This window comes from Culicoides brevitarsis, chromosome 2 (assembly GCF_036172545.1).
Source record: "Culicoides brevitarsis isolate CSIRO-B50_1 chromosome 2, AGI_CSIRO_Cbre_v1, whole genome shotgun sequence".
Lineage (NCBI taxonomy): Eukaryota > Metazoa > Arthropoda > Insecta > Diptera > Ceratopogonidae > Culicoides > Culicoides brevitarsis.
The window spans coordinates 10,798,992-10,818,223 of record NC_087086.1 but is presented as its reverse complement, the minus strand read 5'-3'; the positions used below and the strand labels follow the sequence as shown (position 1 = coordinate 10,818,223).

The 19,232-nt window shown below is 33.1% G+C and overlaps 5 protein-coding genes across 5 annotated transcripts; 2 read left to right on the top strand and 3 right to left on the bottom strand.

Annotated features, from left to right (window-relative positions):
- The first annotated feature begins 993 nt into the window (after positions 1 to 993).
- Positions 994 to 2,352, top strand: LOC134830668 (uncharacterized). Its single transcript, XM_063844221.1, has 2 exons — positions 994 to 1,153; positions 1,209 to 2,352. The coding sequence occupies exons 1-2, from the start codon at positions 1,049 to 1,051 to the stop codon at positions 2,139 to 2,141; spliced, it is 1,038 nt and encodes a 345-aa protein (XP_063700291.1). The 5' UTR covers positions 994 to 1,048; the 3' UTR covers positions 2,142 to 2,352.
- A 168-nt stretch (positions 2,353 to 2,520) lies between these two features.
- Positions 2,521 to 4,718, bottom strand: LOC134832818 (heat shock protein 70 B2-like). Its single transcript, XM_063846993.1, has one exon. It carries the CDS (start codon positions 4,554 to 4,556, stop codon positions 2,652 to 2,654), a length of 1,905 nt encoding a protein of 634 aa, XP_063703063.1. The 5' UTR covers positions 4,557 to 4,718; the 3' UTR covers positions 2,521 to 2,651.
- A 647-nt stretch (positions 4,719 to 5,365) lies between these two features.
- LOC134831562 (uncharacterized) lies at positions 5,366 to 6,957 on the bottom strand. Its single transcript, XM_063845317.1, has 3 exons — positions 6,827 to 6,957; positions 6,682 to 6,733; positions 5,366 to 6,627 (listed from the first exon to the last, which is right to left on the bottom strand). The coding sequence occupies exons 2-3, from the start codon at positions 6,692 to 6,694 to the stop codon at positions 5,393 to 5,395; spliced, it is 1,248 nt and encodes a 415-aa protein (XP_063701387.1). The 5' UTR covers positions 6,695 to 6,733; positions 6,827 to 6,957; the 3' UTR covers positions 5,366 to 5,392.
- Positions 6,958 to 7,836: 879 nt separating this feature from the next.
- Positions 7,837 to 9,988, top strand: LOC134830700 (heat shock protein 70 B2-like). The gene has a single exon (XM_063844257.1). It carries the CDS (start codon positions 7,976 to 7,978, stop codon positions 9,878 to 9,880), a length of 1,905 nt encoding a protein of 634 aa, XP_063700327.1. The 5' UTR covers positions 7,837 to 7,975; the 3' UTR covers positions 9,881 to 9,988.
- A 6,227-nt stretch (positions 9,989 to 16,215) lies between these two features.
- LOC134829950 (uncharacterized protein KIAA2013 homolog) lies at positions 16,216 to 18,437 on the bottom strand. The gene is made up of 3 exons (XM_063843270.1): positions 18,133 to 18,437; positions 16,593 to 18,073; positions 16,216 to 16,534 (listed from the first exon to the last, which is right to left on the bottom strand). Exons 1-3 carry the CDS (start codon positions 18,324 to 18,326, stop codon positions 16,338 to 16,340), a joined length of 1,872 nt encoding a protein of 623 aa, XP_063699340.1. The 5' UTR covers positions 18,327 to 18,437; the 3' UTR covers positions 16,216 to 16,337.
- Positions 18,438 to 19,232: the final 795 nt, after the last annotated feature.

The following is a 19,232-nucleotide window of genomic DNA, read 5'->3' as shown; positions in this document are numbered from 1 at the left end:
GCAGTTTTGAGTTATAAAATGATTAAAAATGATAAATTAGAGCCCTCTGACAAATTTTTATCCATTTAGAGCAAGATTTGTCAAAAATAGCTTTGACACAGTTTTTGACATAGTTTTTGACACAGTTTTGCTCTTGATTTAGTTTTCAAAACAAAACTATGTCAAAGAAAAAATTTTTTTTCAGTTTCAATTTTTAGCAGTTTTGAGTTATAAAATGATTAAAAATGATAAATTAGAGCCCTCTGACAAATTTTTATCCATTTGGAGCAAGATTTGACAAAAATGGCTTTGACACAGTTTTTGACACAGTTTTTTTTGCTCTTGATTTAGTTTTTAAAACAAAACTATGTCAAAGGAAATTTTTTTTTTCAGTTTCAATTTTTTTGCAGTTTTGAGTTATAAAATGATTAAAAATGATAAATTAAAAACAAAAATCAAAGAAAAATTTTTTTCAGTTTCAATTTTTTAGCAGTTTTAAGTTGTAAAATGATTAAAAATGATAAATTAGATGAATAATAAAAAAAAAGAACGATAAAAATGAAACAATTAATTCTTTTAAATATTTAATTAAAAACTAAATTATTTTTTTTATTATTTTTAATTTTATTTTTATAGAATTAAAATTTAATAACGTCTGTCATTATTTCTGTAATTATTATAGTTATTAGAGCGTTTATAGTTGTCATCGTTATCCAGAATTGGTGGTGTGTTATTCGGCTTTGCGGTATACTTTTCGAATGTTTTGTCATTTTTTGTAAAACGATCTTTGAATTCGTTTTCTGCTTCTTCAAGAAATTTCTTTTGATCCATTGATGTTATTTATGAATTTTAATTGTTTTCTTTTAATTTTATGAAACTTGTGATTTTTTGTTATTCATAATAAATATAAATACCAATCTCGACCCTTCCGATAAATTTTGTGAAGGACAGATGTATTTATAAAAATACTTTCTTTAAACAAGTACTTAAAGTAAACAAAGAATAAAGGTCTAGAATTTGCCAGTCATTTAAAAGATATTTAATAAAAAGTAGTAGAAAACAATCAATCATGATGAAAAATAATGAAGAAAATGTGCAATTAGTACTTCGATCGTCAAATCATCAAATAATTTCTGTAAAAGAATCGCTTGATTCGCTTTTTGTTAAAGATTTGGTGAGTAAAAAAAATATTTTTTACCAACTTTGAATTTAATTTTTTTTTTTAATAGGTATCGAAAGTATCTAAAAACATCGAGAGCAGTAATGTTGCGTTTATTTTTCGAGGAAAATTATTAAAAAATGATTTAAATTTGAAAAGTCAAGGAATTAAAAGCGGATCAGTAATACAAGTTATTCCGAAAAAAGAGCCACAAACGTCGAAAGAAAAAGAAACTTTGACAGAACAACAAGTCCAAGAAATAATTTGGTCTTTTCGCAAAATATCACCTAGCATGTACCACAAAGCATCTCGTCCCGATTTTTTGGAGAAGATTTTAAAAATGTTCCCCGCGCTTTTTGGCAATCTCAATGCCGTTTCAATCATCAAAGACCCAATTCTCTTGGCGACCTTAGGAAATCCCGATACGGTTCGAAGATTAGCTGAGGGAAATCGTGAGCTGATTGACGTTTCCAAGAGTGTTGTGGAACAATTGCAGAAAAAACCATCTACCTCAACTTCTTATGAAGATCCAGATTTAGATTCAAGTTCAAGTTCCGAAGATCAAAATTCGGGATCGCGTTCTATTACATCGACACAACTGGCTCAAGCTTTGGGTCAAGTTTTGTCTGGTACCTCAGATGCAAATAACGCTGCCAATTCAGAAAATCCCAATAGATCGGGAGAAAATGTTGGAACACCACCAAATCGCATTACATCGTCGATGTTTTTGAATGCATTGTCTGAAGTCATACGAAGCACTCGAAATACGAATGCGACAAGAAGCTCTGTTCAAACTGAACGAACCGAACCGAGAAATTCGTCGCCAGAACCAAGATCTGAGGAAATAAATAGCGCACAATCCGCTTTGTACGCAAATGAGTTGCAAATCATGCGAGAAATGGGCTTGACGGACCCGAATTTGTGCATTCGAGCTTTGATTGTGAGCAATGGTGATCTGGAAGCAGCTATAAATTTGTTGTTTAGTGAACGAAGTACTGACTAAAATTTTTTTATTGAAAATTTGTTCACTTAAAAAACTCAAGAAAAGAATTTTAATAAAAAAATAAAAAAAAATTAAAAGGTCTGTAAGCATTTTTTCTTATGAAAATCGTTTTTGAAGGCGTTTGACAAAAAATAAAATTAAATTAATAAAAATTTTAAAAATGATTTTTCTAAGAAAATCTTAAAAAATTTGTATTTTTGATTAAAAAATTAACATTTCTACTTAATTTTTTAAAATTTAGATTTTTTTTCAGCAAGATTGAATTTTTTTTATAATTTTTTCCAAAGTTTTTTTTTTTTTGAAAATAGTGAAAGCAGATAATTTATAAGTAAAGATTTAAATAAAAGAATTTTTTTTAAATTTTTTAAGCTAAACTTAACATTTTATTTGTAATTTATCGCTAATTTTTCTTAAGTACAAAAAATAAATTAATTCTAATTCTAATTTAATTTAAGAAATTTAACAAGAGATCACAAATTATTTACAAAGGAACTTATGGGGAACAAATGCTTAGTCTACTTCTTCAACTGTGGGTCCGGATCTGCCTCCGAAGCCGCCAGCTTGTTGTCCGCAACTCGCTTGAGGGCCTCCGCCGTGCATTTTCGTCATGATTGGCGAGCAAACTTGTTGGAGTTCCTTCATTTTGTGCTCAAACTCCTCCTTGTCGGCCAAAGTGTTGGCATCCAACCAGCGAATTGTCTCCTCGCAGCGATCCTTGACGGTTTGTTTCTCCTGATCCGTCAATTTGTCGCCTGCCTGTTCGACAGCTTGTTTCAAACTGAAGCAATATCCCTCGAGTTGGTTTCGCGCTGCGACTTTTTCGCGTTGTTTGTCGTCCTCGTCCTTGTAACGTTCCGCTTCCGCCAACATTCGATCGATTTCGGCTTGCGACAAGCGTCCTTTGTCGTTCTTGATCTGAATATTTTTGGCATTTCCGGTGCTCATCTCCTTCGCGCTGACATTGAGGATTCCGTTGGCATCCAAATCGAATGTGACTTCAATCTGGGGCACGCCTCGAGGTGCTGGCGGAATGCCCGAGAGATCGAATTGTCCCAGCATGTTGTTGTCGCGAGTCATGGCGCGTTCGCCCTCAAACACTTGGATCGAGACACCGGGTTGATTGTCGGAGTAAGTTGAGAAGGTTTTCGTTTGTTTGCACGGAATGCGAGAATTGCGTTCGATGAGTTTCGTCATGACGCCGCCAGCAGTTTCGATGCCGAGAGACAAGGGAGCCACATCGACGAGCAACACGTCTTGAATTTTGGAGTCTTGTTCGCCCGAGAGAATGGCAGCTTGAACTGCAGCTCCGTAGGCAACAGCTTCGTCGGGATTGATGGACAAATTGAGGGATTTTCCGTTGAAGAAGTCTTGCAACAATTTCTGCACTTTTGGAATGCGAGTACTGCCGCCGACAAGCACAATGTCGTGAATACTGGATTTGTCCATTTTGGCGTCGCGCAATGCCTTCTCGACTGGCTCCAATGTTCCGCGGAAGAGATCGGCGCAAAGTTCCTCGAAACGAGCACGAGAGACTTTTGTGTAGAAATCGATGCCGTCGATCAACGAGTCGACTTCGATGCTGGCTTCCGTGCTCGATGAGAGAGTTCTCTTGGCGCGTTCGCAGGCAGTTCTGAGACGACGAAGGGCTCTCGGATTGGATTTGACGTCTTTCTTGTATTTGCGTTGGAATTCCTGACACAAATGATCCACGAGACGATTATCGAAGTCTTCGCCGCCCAAATGTGTGTCGCCTGCCGTGCTGCGTACTTCGAACAAACTTCCTTCGTCGATCGTGAGAATGCTGACGTCGAAGGTGCCGCCGCCCAAATCGAAGACCAAAATGTTCTTCTCGCCCTTCAAGTTCTTGTCGAGGCCGTAGGCGAGAGCTGCTGCTGTGGGCTCATTGATGATTCGTTTGACATTCAGTCCGGCAATGGCTCCTGCATCTTTCGTCGCTTGACGTTGGCTGTCGTTGAAGTAGGCGGGCACCGTGATAACGGCATCAGTTACTTGTTGTCCCAAGAATGCTTCGGCAGTTTCCTTCATTTTCGTCAGGACCATCGACGAAATCTCCTCGGGAGCGAAGCGTTTGCGTTCTCCCTTGAATTCGATCGAGATTTTGGGTTTTCCATTTTCTTGCACGACGGCAAAGGGCCAGTGTTTGATGTCTTCCTGGATTTTGGGATCGTCGTATTTGCGCCCGATGAGACGTTTGGCGTCGAAAACTGTGTTTTTGGGATTCATGGCAACTTGGTTCTTCGCAGCGTCGCCAATCAAGCGTTCTGTGTCTGTGAAGGCGACATACGAGGGAGTTGTGCGATTGCCTTGGTCGTTGGCGATAATCTCAACTTTGCCATGCTGCCACACTCCGACGCAGCTGTAAGTTGTTCCCAAATCAATTCCAATTGCAGGCATTTTTATTTCTTGAATTTTTTTTTTTTTGACTTTTCACTTGAAAATTTACTTTTTCACAAATTTTTACTTTTTTCTCTTTGATTACTTTGATTTGTTTTTGTTTAGTTTCAGAATTTCTTCTTCACTTGAAGTTTTTCTTTGCTTTCGCTTGTTGTTGATTGTTCGCTTTCAGATTTTATTCTGACTCAACTGCTCTTCCAACATCACTATTTATACGAAAAATACGCGCTCTCGAACCTTCCACAGACTTCCATTCGTTCGAAATAATTTGTAACGTTCCATTTGTGTGTGGAAACTTCTCGAACAGTGGAGAATCGTCCATTCGTACATTCGAGAGAGATACGGAATTGACGTGTTCTTCATTTTGTACGAGGAATGGAAGAGGAACCTTACAATTTATTTTTTTGTGCACGGGAACTTTTTTTTAGGGAATTTAAAAATTTTATATGAATAAAAATGAATTAGTCTAATTAAAATTGTGTGTGGGGCAAAAAAAAAGTTGAAATTTTCATAAATTATTTTTCAGATTTAAAGATTTTTCTTTTCTAAAAATATTTTTAAAAAATTATTGAAGTTTCATTTTTAAGAACCCTATTTAATGTTGTTCAATGTTTAAATTTTGGAATTTTTTATAAAAAATGTATTTCATTTTTATTTTATTTTTTTAAATTTTTATTTTTTTTTTTTTTTTTTTTTTTTTTTTTTATTTTATTTTAATGTATTTTTTATTTTTTTAATTTATTTATTTTATTTAATAAGCATATAAATGTTATTATTTATTTTCTAAAAATTAATAAATTTTGCACTAAAAATAAAAATTTTAATTGTAACTGTCATCACATTACTTTAAACTGGTTTAAACATCTGTAATGTAACTTAAGAATTTTTCGATTTTCTGTTAGAACCATCTGTAGCTCAGATATATCTAGATTTTCATCGAGTATAAATCTAACTTTCATCAACAATTTTGAATGATTTTCTGCTTTTTCCTTTAGCATTTCTATTAGGTCCTTTACAAATTTAAAAGATACATCAAAACAGAAGCAATTTACTTCCTTCAAGTTCCGCAAACACTTTATCAAATGAAAAACGGAAATTTCCGTCAAATTATCACAAAACAAGTTCAGTTTTTCTAGCTTTTGTAGACTTTGTAATTTTATCAATTCAGCATTTTCAACTTCTTTCAGACTTAAACTTTTCAAATTTGTTAGCCTCGCCAATTTAGTCATGTTTAGTTTATCTTCATATAAAATTTCGAGCTCTTCAATCGTATTTTTGGTGCTCAGTTTGTCTATTAATGAATTAATCTCATCGAAAAAAACATTTCCTACAACGGCAAAGACCAATTTAAGGCTTTCCAATTCATGCAATTCTGACAAACATGTTAAAGATTGTTCTTTCGGTTCGAAATTCGGTCCGATTTTTAATTTTTTTAAAGCAGAAACGTGTTTGACGACATCAATAAGACTTTTTTCATAGTATGTACTTATTTCGAGTTCCTCTAAAGTTGAGTTATTTTTGAGAATTTGTGCAAATTTGTCGCCAATACATGGACATTCAACAACTTTTAGACATTTTAAGCCTTTAATTTTGTGAAAAAAATCAGCTGTGATTTCTTCATTTGCTAGAATTTCTAATGATTCTAATTTTGATGCGTTACCAAAACATTTACCCAAGTTGTCGGTAAACTCGCAATTTATCAAACTCAAGTATTTCACATTTTTCACGATGTCTCTCATAATTTCCCAGTTTGTAAGTTGACAGTATTCAATCATCAACTTTTCAATATTTGGACAAAATTCCAGTACTTTGTCCAATAAATTTTCGTACTGATGCAAATTAAGCACTTTTAAGGAAGGACCCAAAAATTTTAGGATAGAGATATGCTCGTCCTCATTGTAACATTTGAAATCTAAGTTTTCATATTTGTGACGACAACGATCTGCCAGTTCATTAAAACGTTGACAAATTTGCCGAATATCCAAAAGCTCATAAATATCGAAGAAGTCAAAAATGTGGAGCAAGCAATCATCGGGCAACTCTAACAAAGTGAGTGGGGAACCGGCAACATCTGTAAGAAATATTCATTGAATTAATTTTAATTTTATTTAAGTTTTTTACTCACTCAAATTTGTCATTATAGCGTTTACTGTTAATTATCTGAAGCAATCAATTCTCTGTAAAAAAAAGTTTTCGTTCAAAAATTTACAGAATTTTAGGAAAAAATTTAATCAGTTTTGCACGCTCTTTAAATTCAAATAATTTTTCACCATTTAATTCAGTAGGATCTTCAGTTTGTTTTTCACTAAAACTAATTTTTTATTTTTTATTGTACAAAAAATAATATTAAATGTTTTTAAAGTGTAAATTTAAAAAAAAATATTAGAGCCGGCAATTTAGTGCACAATGAAATATTTGTAAACAAACAAGAGGAACTCATATGGAGCTGTCATATCGTCACTGACAGATTTCAATTTAAATTTTTCAAGCGCAATTCACTTTGATAAATGAAAAATCACAAACGTAAGCAAAAAATTATAGAAATATATTCTTTAGAAGATTGAAAATGTTAAAATTTACTCCAATTTGACTAAATTATTTACTCTTCTTGATTTTTTTCAATCCAAGTTTATATTTTCGTGAGATCCAAACTCATTTCCTAACAATAAATTTATAATTTTTTACTCCAAAATAATGAAAAAATTGTAAATTAATTAAATTTTATACATTTTTTAAAAAATATTTTAAAATTGTAAATTTTTCCAATTTTAATAATTTTTCTCGAAAAATAATGTGAATTTTCTCTATGATTTTTGTACTTTCCCCGCACTTTTTTCACGACTGCTGAAAATAAATATGTAAATGAGAAATTTTCAATACAATACCACACAACTCCTTTAGCTTAGAATTTTCAAATTGAACGAGGAACAAATTTTAATTTCTTTTTCGAGCGACTTTAATTGCTAAATATTAAATAACGGTCAAAAACATTTTAAATTTCCCACAAAACTGAAAGGTTTCCAAGTGCACAAAAAATAAATTGTAAGGTTCCTCTTCCATTCCTCGTACAAAATGAAGAACACGTCAATTCCGTATCTCTCTCGAATGTACGAATGGACGATTCTCCACTGTTCGAGAAGTTTCCACACACAAATGGAACGTTACAAATTATTTCGAACGAATGGAAGTCTGTGGAAGGTTCGAGAGCGCGTATTTTTCGTATAAATAGTGATGTTGGAAGAGCAGTTGAGTCAGAATAAAATCTGAAAGCGAACAATCAACAACAAGCGAAAGCAAAGAAAAACTTCAAGTGAAGAAGAAATTCTGAAACTAAAAAAAAACAAATCAAAGTAAAAAAGTAAAAATTTGTGAAAAAGTAAATTTTCAAGTGAAAAGTCAAAAAAATTCAAGAAATAAAAATGCCTGCAATTGGAATTGATTTGGGAACAACTTACAGCTGCGTCGGAGTGTGGCAGCATGGCAAAGTTGAGATTATCGCCAACGACCAAGGCAATCGCACAACTCCCTCGTATGTCGCCTTCACAGACACAGAACGCTTGATTGGCGACGCTGCGAAGAACCAAGTTGCCATGAATCCCAAAAACACAGTTTTCGACGCCAAACGTCTCATCGGGCGCAAATACGACGATCCCAAAATCCAGGAAGACATCAAACACTGGCCCTTTGCCGTCGTGCAAGAAAATGGAAAACCCAAAATCTCGATCGAATTCAAGGGAGAACGCAAACGCTTCGCTCCCGAGGAGATTTCGTCGATGGTCCTGACGAAAATGAAGGAAACTGCCGAAGCATTCTTGGGACAACAAGTAACTGATGCCGTTATCACGGTGCCCGCCTACTTCAACGACAGCCAACGTCAAGCGACGAAAGATGCAGGAGCCATTGCCGGACTGAATGTCAAACGAATCATCAATGAGCCCACAGCAGCAGCTCTCGCCTACGGCCTCGACAAGAACTTGAAGGGCGAGAAGAACATTTTGGTCTTCGATTTGGGCGGCGGCACCTTCGACGTCAGCATTCTCACGATCGACGAAGGAAGTTTGTTCGAAGTACGCAGCACGGCAGGCGACACACATTTGGGCGGCGAAGACTTCGATAATCGTCTCGTGGATCATTTGTGTCAGGAATTCCAACGCAAATACAAGAAAGACGTCAAATCCAATCCGAGAGCCCTTCGTCGTCTCAGAACTGCCTGCGAACGCGCCAAGAGAACTCTCTCATCGAGCACAGAAGCCAGCATCGAAGTCGACTCGTTGATCGACGGCATCGATTTCTACACAAAAGTCTCTCGTGCTCGTTTCGAGGAACTTTGCGCCGATCTCTTCCGCGGAACATTGGAGCCAGTCGAGAAGGCATTGCGCGACGCCAAAATGGACAAATCCAGTATTCACGACATTGTGCTTGTCGGCGGCAGTACTCGCATTCCAAAAGTGCAGAAATTGTTGCAAGACTTCTTCAACGGAAAATCCCTCAATTTGTCCATCAATCCCGACGAAGCTGTTGCCTACGGAGCTGCAGTTCAAGCTGCCATTCTCTCGGGCGAACAAGACTCCAAAATTCAAGACGTCTTACTCGTCGATGTGGCTCCCTTGTCTCTCGGCATCGAAACTGCTGGCGGCGTCATGACGAAACTCATCGAACGCAATTCTCGCATTCCGTGCAAACAAACGAAAACCTTCTCAACTTACGCCGACAATCAACCCGGTGTCTCGATCCAAGTGTTTGAGGGCGAACGCGCCATGACTCGCGACAACAACATGCTCGGACAATTCGATCTCTCGGGCATTCCGCCAGCACCTCGAGGCGTGCCCCAGATTGAAGTCACATTCGATTTGGATGCCAACGGAATCCTCAATGTCAGCGCGAAGGAGATGAGCACCGGAAATGCCAAAAATATTCAGATCAAGAACGACAAAGGACGCTTGTCGCAAGCCGAAATCGATCGAATGTTGGCGGAAGCGGAACGTTACAAGGACGAGGATGACAAACAACGCGAAAAAGTCGCAGCGCGAAACCAACTCGAGGGATATTGCTTCAGTTTGAAACAAGCTGTCGAACAGGCAGGCGACAAATTGACGGATCAGGAGAAACAAACCGTCAAGGATCGCTGCGAGGAGACAATTCGCTGGTTGGATGCCAACACTTTGGCCGACAAGGAGGAGTTTGAGCACAAAATGAAGGAACTCCAACAAGTTTGCTCGCCAATCATGACGAAAATGCACGGCGGAGGCCCTCAAGCGAGTTGCGGACAACAAGCTGGCGGCTTCGGAGGCAGATCCGGACCCACAGTTGAAGAAGTAGACTAAGCATTTGTTCCCCATAAGTTCCTTTGTAAATAATTTGTGATCTCTTCTTAAATTTCTTAAATTTAATTAAAATTAGAATTAAATAATTTATTTTCTGTACTAAGGAAAAATTAGCGATAAATTACAAATAAAATGTTAAGTTTAGCTTAAAAAATTTAAAAAAAAGTCTTTTATATAAATCTTTACCTACAAATTATCTGCTTTCAGTATTTGCGAAAAAAAACTTCAAATGCATAAAAAAATTTTCGATTGAAAAAATTTCAAATTTCCTTGAAATTAATGGGAAATAAAAAAAACATTGAGAAAATTAACTTTTATAATTTTATTTATTTAATTATTTTAATTCTTATTCCTCTACATCAATTTCCAAAATTCCTTTACTAACGAAAAATTTTCCAATTCCTTTGATAGTTTCCAAATCCAAATTGTAAGTGTTACAAATAAAGTTAAAGTCTTCTTGAGACAACGGTTTACAATATTTTTCAGATGATTTTCGTTCGGGATGAGGTGATCTATCTCTGGCCTGTCTGGAGTTCGGCAAACGAGGCAATATCGAAACAATTTCATCTTGCGTTGGATATTCCACGTTTCTTCGCGTTGCTAAAGTGTATCGCACCATTGACGGAATCAAGCAAGCGTAACACTTTTCATGAGCTGCATCAGGCTCCCGCCAAATCATTGGACTTGTGAGTGTAGGACGAGTTTTCGTTTTATTTTCGAAGATATTTTTGTTGTCAATCAACATGTTGTAGCAACTTTTGCAAATTATGCTTGGTGCGTAATCTTTGTCAAGTACGGGATGTTGGTTGTACAATTTGAAGAAAATTTCCTTTGCTGTGGGCGAAAATGTGCGAGTTGATGCTTTTGGAGTGTAGAGAGCGCAGATGTTGCATAACATTTTTAGCTTGTTTGCACAATTTTTTAGTTTTTCCTCCATTTTATTTTCTTTTTGTGACTGAATTGTTCAACGTACGGTCTTTGAATGATAAACATTTGTCACACGAACTCGGGTTTTATACTAAAAAAAAGAGGTTCGAGTCAACCAGAAGGTCCATAAATGACTCATATGACATATGTAACTGAAATATCTTAAAACTTAAATTTTCTTAAAATGTTTTAAATATTAAAATTAAAAAAATATTAAATTTAATTAGGGTGTTCCAAGACCGTTTTCTGTTTAGCGTTTCCTCCCCCATCATTTTTATCAAAAATCACCATCAAATCTTGCTCCGAATGAATAAAAATTTGTCAGAGGGCTCTAATTTATCATTTTTAATCATTTTATAACTCAAAATTGCCAAAAAATAGAAACTGAAAAAAAATTTTTCCTTTGACATAGTTTTGTTTTCAAGAGCAAAAAAACTGTGTCAAAAACTGTGTCAAAGCCATTTTTGTTAAATCTTGCTCTAAATGGATAAAAATTTGTCAGAGGGACTCTAATTTATCATTTTTAATCATTTTATAACTCAAAATTGCCAAAAAATAGAAACTAAAAAAAATTTTTCCTTTGACATAGTTTTGTTTTGAAAACTAAATCAAGAGCAAAAAAACTGTGTCAAAAACTGTGTCAAAGCAATTTTTGACAAATCTTGCTCCAAATGGATAAAAATTTGTCAGAGGGCTCTAATTTATCATTTTTAATCATTTTATAACTCAAAATTGCCAAAAAATAGAAACTGAAAAAAAATTTTTCCTTTGACATAGTTTTGTTTTCAAGAGCAAAAAAACTGTGTCAAAGCCATTTTTGTTAAATCTTGCTCTAAATGGATAAAAATTTGTCAGAGGGACTCTAATTTATCATTTTTAATCATTTTATAACTCAAAATTGCCAAAAAATAGAAACTGAAAAAAAATTTTTCCTTTGACATAGTTTTGTTTTCAAGAGCAAAAAAACTGTGTCAAAGCCATTTTTGTTAAATCTTGCTCTAAATGGATAAAAATTTGTCAGAGGGACTCTAATTTATCATTTTTAATCATTTTATAACTCAAAATTGCCAAAAAATAGAAACTGAAAAAAAATTTTTCCTTTGACATAGTTTTGTTTTGAAAACTAAATCAAGAGCAAAAAAACTGTGTCAAAAACTGTGTCAAAGCAATTTTTGACAAATCTTGCTCCAAATGGATAAAGATTTGTCAGAGGGCTCTAATTTATCATTTTTAATCATTTTATAACTCAAAATTGCCAAAAAAATAGAAACTGAAAAAAAATTTTTCCTTTGACATAGTTTTGTTTTAAAAACTAAATCAAGAGCAAAAAAACTGTGTCAAAGCAATTTTTGTCAAATCTTGCTCTAAATGGATAAAAATTTGTCAGAGGGACTCTAATTTATCATTTTTAATCATTTTATAACTCAAAATTGCCAAAAAATAGAAACTGAAAAAAAATTTTTCCTTTGACATAGTTTTGTTTTGAAAACTAAATCAAGAGCAAAAAAACTGTGTCAAAAACTGTGTCAAAGCAATTTTTGACAAATCTTGCTCCAAATGGATAAAGATTTGTCAGAGGGCTCTAATTTATCATTTTTAATCATTTTTTAACTCAAAATTGCCAAAAAATAGAAACTGAAAAAAAATTTTTCCTTTGACATAGTTTTGTTTTCAAGAGCAAAAAAACTGTGTCAAAAACTGTGTCAAAGCAATTTTTGTCAAATCTTGCTCCAAATGGATAAAAATTTGTCAGAGGGCTCTAATTTATCATTTTTAATCATTTTATAACTCAAAATTGCCAAAAATAGAAACTGAAAAAAATCCTTTGCATAGTTTTGTTTTGAAAACTAAATCAAGAGCAAAACTAAATCAAAAACTGTGTCAAAGTCATTTTTGACAAATCTTGCTCCAAATGGATAAAAATTTGTCAGAGGGCTCTAATTTATCATTTTTAATCATTTTATAACTCAAAATTGCCAAAAAATAGAAACTGAAAAAAAATTTTTCCTTTGACATAGTTTTGTTTTTTCAAGAGCAAAAAAACTGTGTCAAAAACTGTGTCAAAGCAATTTTTGACAAATCTTGCTCCAAATGGATAAAGATTTGTCAGAGGGCTCTAATTTATCATTTTTAATCATTTTTTAACTCAAAATTGCCAAAAAATAGAAACTGAAAAAAAATTTTTCCTTTGACATAGTTTTGTTTTCAAGAGCAAAAAAACTGTGTCAAAAACTGTGTCAAAGCAATTTTTGACAAATCTTGGCTCCAAATGGATAAACATTTGTCAGAGGGCTCTAATTTATCATTTTTAATTATTTTATAACTCAAAATTGCCAAAAAATAGAAACTGAAAAAAAATTTTTCCTTTGACATAGTTTTGTTTTAAAAACTAAATCAAGAGCAAAAAAACTGTGTCAAAGTCCAAAATCTTGCTCCAAATGGATAAAAATTTGTCAGAGGGCTCTAATTTATCATTTTTAATCATTTTATAACTCAAAATTGCCAAAAAATAGAAACTGAAAAAAAATTTTTCCTTTGACATAGTTTTGTTTTCAAGAGCAAAAAAACTGTGTCAAAGCAATTTTTGTCAAATCTTGCTCCAAATGGATAAAAATTTGTCAGAGGGCTCTAATTTATCATTTTTAATCATTTTATAACTCAAAATTGCCAAAAAATAGAAACTGAAAAAAAATTTTTCCTTTGACATAGTTTTGTTTTCAAGAGCAAAAAAACTGTGTCAAAAACTGTGTCAAAGCAATTTTTGACAAATCTTGCTCCAAATGGATAAAGATTTGTCAGAGGGCTCTAATTTATCATTTTTAATCATTTTTTAACTCAAAATTGCCAAAAAATAGAAACTGAAAAAAAATTTTTCCTTTGACATAGTTTTGTTTTCAAGAGCAAAAAAACTGTGTCAAAGCAATTTTTGTCAAATCTTGCTCCAAATGGATAAAAATTTGTCAGAGGGCTCTAATTTATCATTTTTAATCATTTTATAACTCAAAATTGCCAAAAAATAGAAACTGAAAAAAATTTTTTTCTTTGACATAGTTTTGTTTTGAAAACTAAATCAAGAGCAAAAAAACTGTGTCAAAAACTGTGTCAAAGTCATTTTTGACAAATCTTGCTCCAAATGGATAAAAATTTGTCAGAGGGCTCTAATTTATCATTTTTAATCATTTTATAACTCAAAATTGCCAAAAAATAGAAACTGAAAAAAAATTTTTCCTTTGACATAGTTTTGTTTTGAAAACTAAATCAAGAGCAAAAAAACTGTGTCAAAAACTGTGTCAAAGCAATTTTTGACAAATCTTGCTCCAAATGGATAAAAATTTGTCAGAGGGCTCTAATTTATCATTTTTAATCATTTTTTAACTCAAAATTGCCAAAAAATAGAAACTGAAAAAAAATTTTTCCTTTGACATAGTTTTGTTTTCAAGAGCAAAAAAACTGTGTCAAAAACTGTGTCAAAGCAATTTTTGACAAATCTTGCTCCAAATGGATAAAAATTTGTCAGAGGGCTCTAATTTATCATTTTTAATCATTTTATAACTCAAAATTGCCAAAAAATAGAAACTGAAAAAAAATTTTTCCTTTGACATAGTTTTGTTTTCAAGAGCAAAAAAACTGTGTCAAAAACTGTGTCAAAGCAATTTTTGACAAATCTTGCTCCAAATGGATAAAAATTTGTCAGAGGGCTCAAATTTATCATTTTTAATCATTTTATAACCCAAAACTGCCAAAAAATTGAAACCGAAAAAAAATTTTTTCTTTGACATAGTTTTGTTTTAAAAACCAAATCAAGAGCAAAACTAAATCAAAAACTGTGTCAAAGCCATTTTTGTCAAATCTTGCTCCAAATGGATAAAAATTTGTCAGAGGGCTCTAATTTATCATTTTTAATTATTTTATAACTCAAAACTGCCAAAAAATTGAAACTGAAAAAATTTTTTTCCTTTGACATAGTTTTGTTTTGAAAACTAAATCAAGAGCAAAAACTGTGTCAAAAACTGTGTCAAAGCAATTTTTGTCAAATCTTGCTCCAAATGGATAAAAATTTATCAGAGAGGCTCTAATTTATCATTTTTAATCATTTTATAACTCAAAATTGCCAAAAAATAGAAACTGAAAAAAATTTTTTTCTTTGACATAGTTTTGTTTTGAAAACTAAATCAAGAGCAAAAAAACTGTGTCAAAAACTGTGTCAAAGCAATTTTTGTCAAATCTTGCTCCAAATGGATAAAAATTTATCAGAGAGGCTCTAATTTATCATTTTTAATCATTTTATAACTCAAAATTGCCAAAAAATTGAAACTGAAAAAATTTTTTTCCTTTGACATAGTTTTGTTTTTAAAACTAAATCAAGAGCAAAAAAACTGTGTCAAAAACTGTGTCAAAGCAATTTTTGTCAAATCTTGCTCCAAATGGATAAAAATTTGTCAGATGCCTCTAATTTATCATTTTTAATCGTTTAATAACTCAAAACTGCCAAAAAATTGAAACTGAAAAAAATAAATTACTTTGTCAAACATTTTTGTATCTTTTGGATAAAAATTTTCAGAGGGCTCTAAATCATTTTTAATCATTTTAAACTCAAAACTGCCAAAAAATTGAAACTGAAAAAAAATTTTTACTTTGACATAGTTTTGTTTTAAAAACTAAATCAAGAGCAAAAAACTGTGTCAAAAACTGTGTCAAAGCAATTTTTGTCAAATCTTGCTCCAAATGGATAAAAATTTGTCAGAGGGCTCTAATTTATCATTTTTAATTATTTTACAACTCAAAACCGCCAAAAAATTGAAACTGAAAAAATTTTTTTCCTTTGACATAGTTTTGTTTTGAAAACTAAATCAAGAGCAAAAACTGTGTCAAAAACTGTGTCAAAGCAATTTTTGTCAAATCTTGCTCCAAATGGATAAAAATTTATCAGAGAGGCTCTAATTTATCATTTTTAATCATTTAATGACTCAAAACTGCCAAAAAATTGAAACTGAAAAAAAAAATTACTTTGACATAGTTTTGTTTTGAAAACTAAATCAAGAGCAAAAACTGTGTCAAAAACTGTGTCAAAGCAATTTTTGTCAAATCTTGCTCCAAATGGATAAAAATTTGTCAGAGGGCTCTAATTTATCATTTTTAATCATTTAATGACTCAAAACTGCCAAAAAATTGAAACTGAAAAAAAAAATTTTCTTTGACATAGTTTTGTTTTGAAAACTATATCAAGAGAAAAACTAAATCAAAAACTGTGTCAAAAACTGTGTCAAAGCCATTTTTGTCAAATCTTGCTCTTTGACATATTTTTACATTTGAATCTTTGTCAAAAAAAAAAAAAATAGGTAGAAAATATTATTTTAACTCTGTTTTAGCCACACTTAAGATGAATTTAAAAAAAATCTCAATTTAATTTTTAATTTAATTCTCGTATGTATTTATTTATAATTTTATTCATTAAATTATTTATTGTTATTAGTTTATTAGTACTTTCTATCACTCAACAAAGGGGAAAACGGCATGGAAACATAATTTTTTACGGTTTCAAATAACGATATTTGATTTTTTCACTGCCTCCATCGCCGCAATACTCCTTAATGATAAGTCTAAAGAGAAAAACGTGGAAAATTAGGATGATTGCACAAATGGAGAACCAAAACAGCGTCGGTAGTCCTCCCAAATTACTGTGTCCGTGTTTATGTAGATTCAAAATGTGAGATTGGTGAGCAGGAGCTGCAAAAAAAAAATAAAATTCAATAAAAATCGCTTAAAATTCTTAGAAAAATTTTACCTTCAATAATTTCCTTCACATGCAACGCATGTTTCAAGTCATCAATGTGATCCTTATCGGTTGCAATGTACAGCAACGACGTCAATGGCTCCGTTAGCTTAACTGGCATCTCTTTGGGAGTGTGCGTCAATGGAACTGGTTCGTCTAAGCATCCGCCATCACATGCGTAATACGGTAATTTATCCTCTGCACGATCCACAGACACGAAAAGTACCGCTTTGTTCTCGGAATTGACGGAAACCGAGACATTTACGTGCGTCAAGTTGCCGTAATTCAAGCGACGGAAGTGATAATCGCGATGCAAATGCTTTGGATGGATGTTAAATTCAAGATGGTTGTTGCTAAAACGAAAACCACCGAAACTGAGGACCATTGCTTGAATCAAACCAGAGGCGCCAGCCTTCAACAGATTATGACAACCATTTTTTTCGAGTGTTAACAACCAAATACGAACCAAATTGTTGATTTCTTCCAACGAGGTGAGACTTTTCCACAAATTTTCCGCTTGCAAGGTCGGATAATGGGCATAACAATTTTCGCTGTACGACAAAGCGTTGAAAATTTCTTGTCTCTTCACGGGCGTGATCGATTGTTCCGACTCGAATGCCCTCACCTGCGACAAAATAATGTACATCGTGTGGTTAATGCGGTCTCCGTTGAGGGCATTTTCCGCTTTTGACGGCGAAATTTGAAATCCCGTGAACCAAATGTTTTTCCAGACATCCGTGTGCGATCGTTTAAAGGTAAATTCACTTGATTCACTTTGATAAAATTCCTCCAGCACGTTTTTCATCTTTTCGACGGCGTCTTTCTCGATTGGGTCCTTCAAGTGGTTGTACTGGGCCTTGTCGATGGGGTCCGAATATGAAATTGTCGTGAAGAGATCAACTTTGGTGACTCCCCGTTTCTTCAGTGTGAGAATCCGAGGCACATTCCGATACACGATCGAGACAATTTTCGACTTTTTGGTGTTCGGAATGTCAATCATGCCAGTCATCACTTGAAAATCTTGCGCATAAGCCCCCGCCTGAAGCTTAATAATGTTCTTATTGGCGGTCCAATCTGACACGCGAGGTAACACGAGCTCTACATCGATCACGTCGTTCAAAGTATTCGTGATGACAATACTTTGCAAAAAGAGTTCCTTGAAATTTCGATGCGCATAATACTCGAAATTCGCATAAAAACCGCGATAACAGGTAAATCTCTTGACAATTCCTTTGTAATAATCCGTCACAAAAGTTTCCTCGTGATTTTCTTTGTTATTTTTCGGCAGCACTGACACTACCGGATGGAAATTCACGTCGAGTTCGAGACTTCGTCCTTGTTTTATCGTCAAATGGGCATCTTTCTCGATGGTCAAGCCAAAAAATCCGTTGCCGACATACGGGATGAAGGAATGTTCTGTCGGCGAATGCTCTGTCTTTGGGTAATGGATGTACGCGTCGTTATCGTGAAAAAGCGAATAATAAGGAGTAAGTCTGAAAAAAACGTAAAATTTAATTTTTTTTTTATTTTCTCAAGGAAATTCAAAACTCACCGATCGTCAATACACCGCAAAAGGGGATCATGAATGTTCACACGACTGGATGACGAGAAGATCCATCGCAAAACGGAAGGGCCGAAGTAAAGCAAAAATATGGCTACACCGAATAATCCGAAGAATAAGCGACGTGACGCGCCATCGGTACGTTTTAACTTCCTAAGTACATCGGACACGTTGATAAATTTCATATTTTACATTCACTGTTGGCGTAACATCGGAGTTTCGGCTTAATTTTTGGTGATTTTTTAACTTTTTTTATTGGTGACGATTTGTTTGTTTACATTTCAGTCGGAAATCACTTTCATTCGTCTCAATTTTAAATTTTTCCAAGTAGGGATGTCAAGGGTGAGTATTTTGCAATTTTCGAAATATTTTTTATATTTCAAAATTTGGGAAATTTGAAAAATTTTGTATTTGTATTTTATTTATTTATATTTTTTCTAACGTTTTTTTATTACTTGATACAAAGTCGTTGAAGGAATTGACAATAACGAAATAATTATAATTTAAATTAAAAAAAAGAGAATACAGTGAAAATTCTATCATAGGGCACCAAAAATTCAAATAAGTGTACCAATAAGAGAATATGTATTCTCTAATAGGGCATATGAATATTCAGAAATCTATACATTTTTTAAAGAAAATTTGTAAAAAATTATGAATTTATAAATATTTTTGATCATTAAACTAAGTTTTTACTGTTTTGATCCAAAATTATTTAAAAATTTGGAAATTTATTGAAAAAATTCAAAATAATGAATTTTTTTGATTTTTTTTTAATTTTTAACTTTTTGAAGTTTTTCTTCCTTAATTATCATATTTTAGACAATTTGAAACTTTTTTCCATTGAAAATAGTTAAAATAAACCCAAAATTTGAGATTTCGATTGAAATTCTATAGAAAATCGATGTGCCCTATTAGAGAATATGCCCTAACTCAGAATTGCCCTATGATAGAATTTTCACTGTATGTATTAAATTAATTTCAGAATCTATTCATTAAAGGCAAGTTTTTCCCCATTACTACATATTAACATTGAAAACGTCGAGCTATCAAGAATTTTCCTATAATCAACATATTTCGAATGCTTAAAG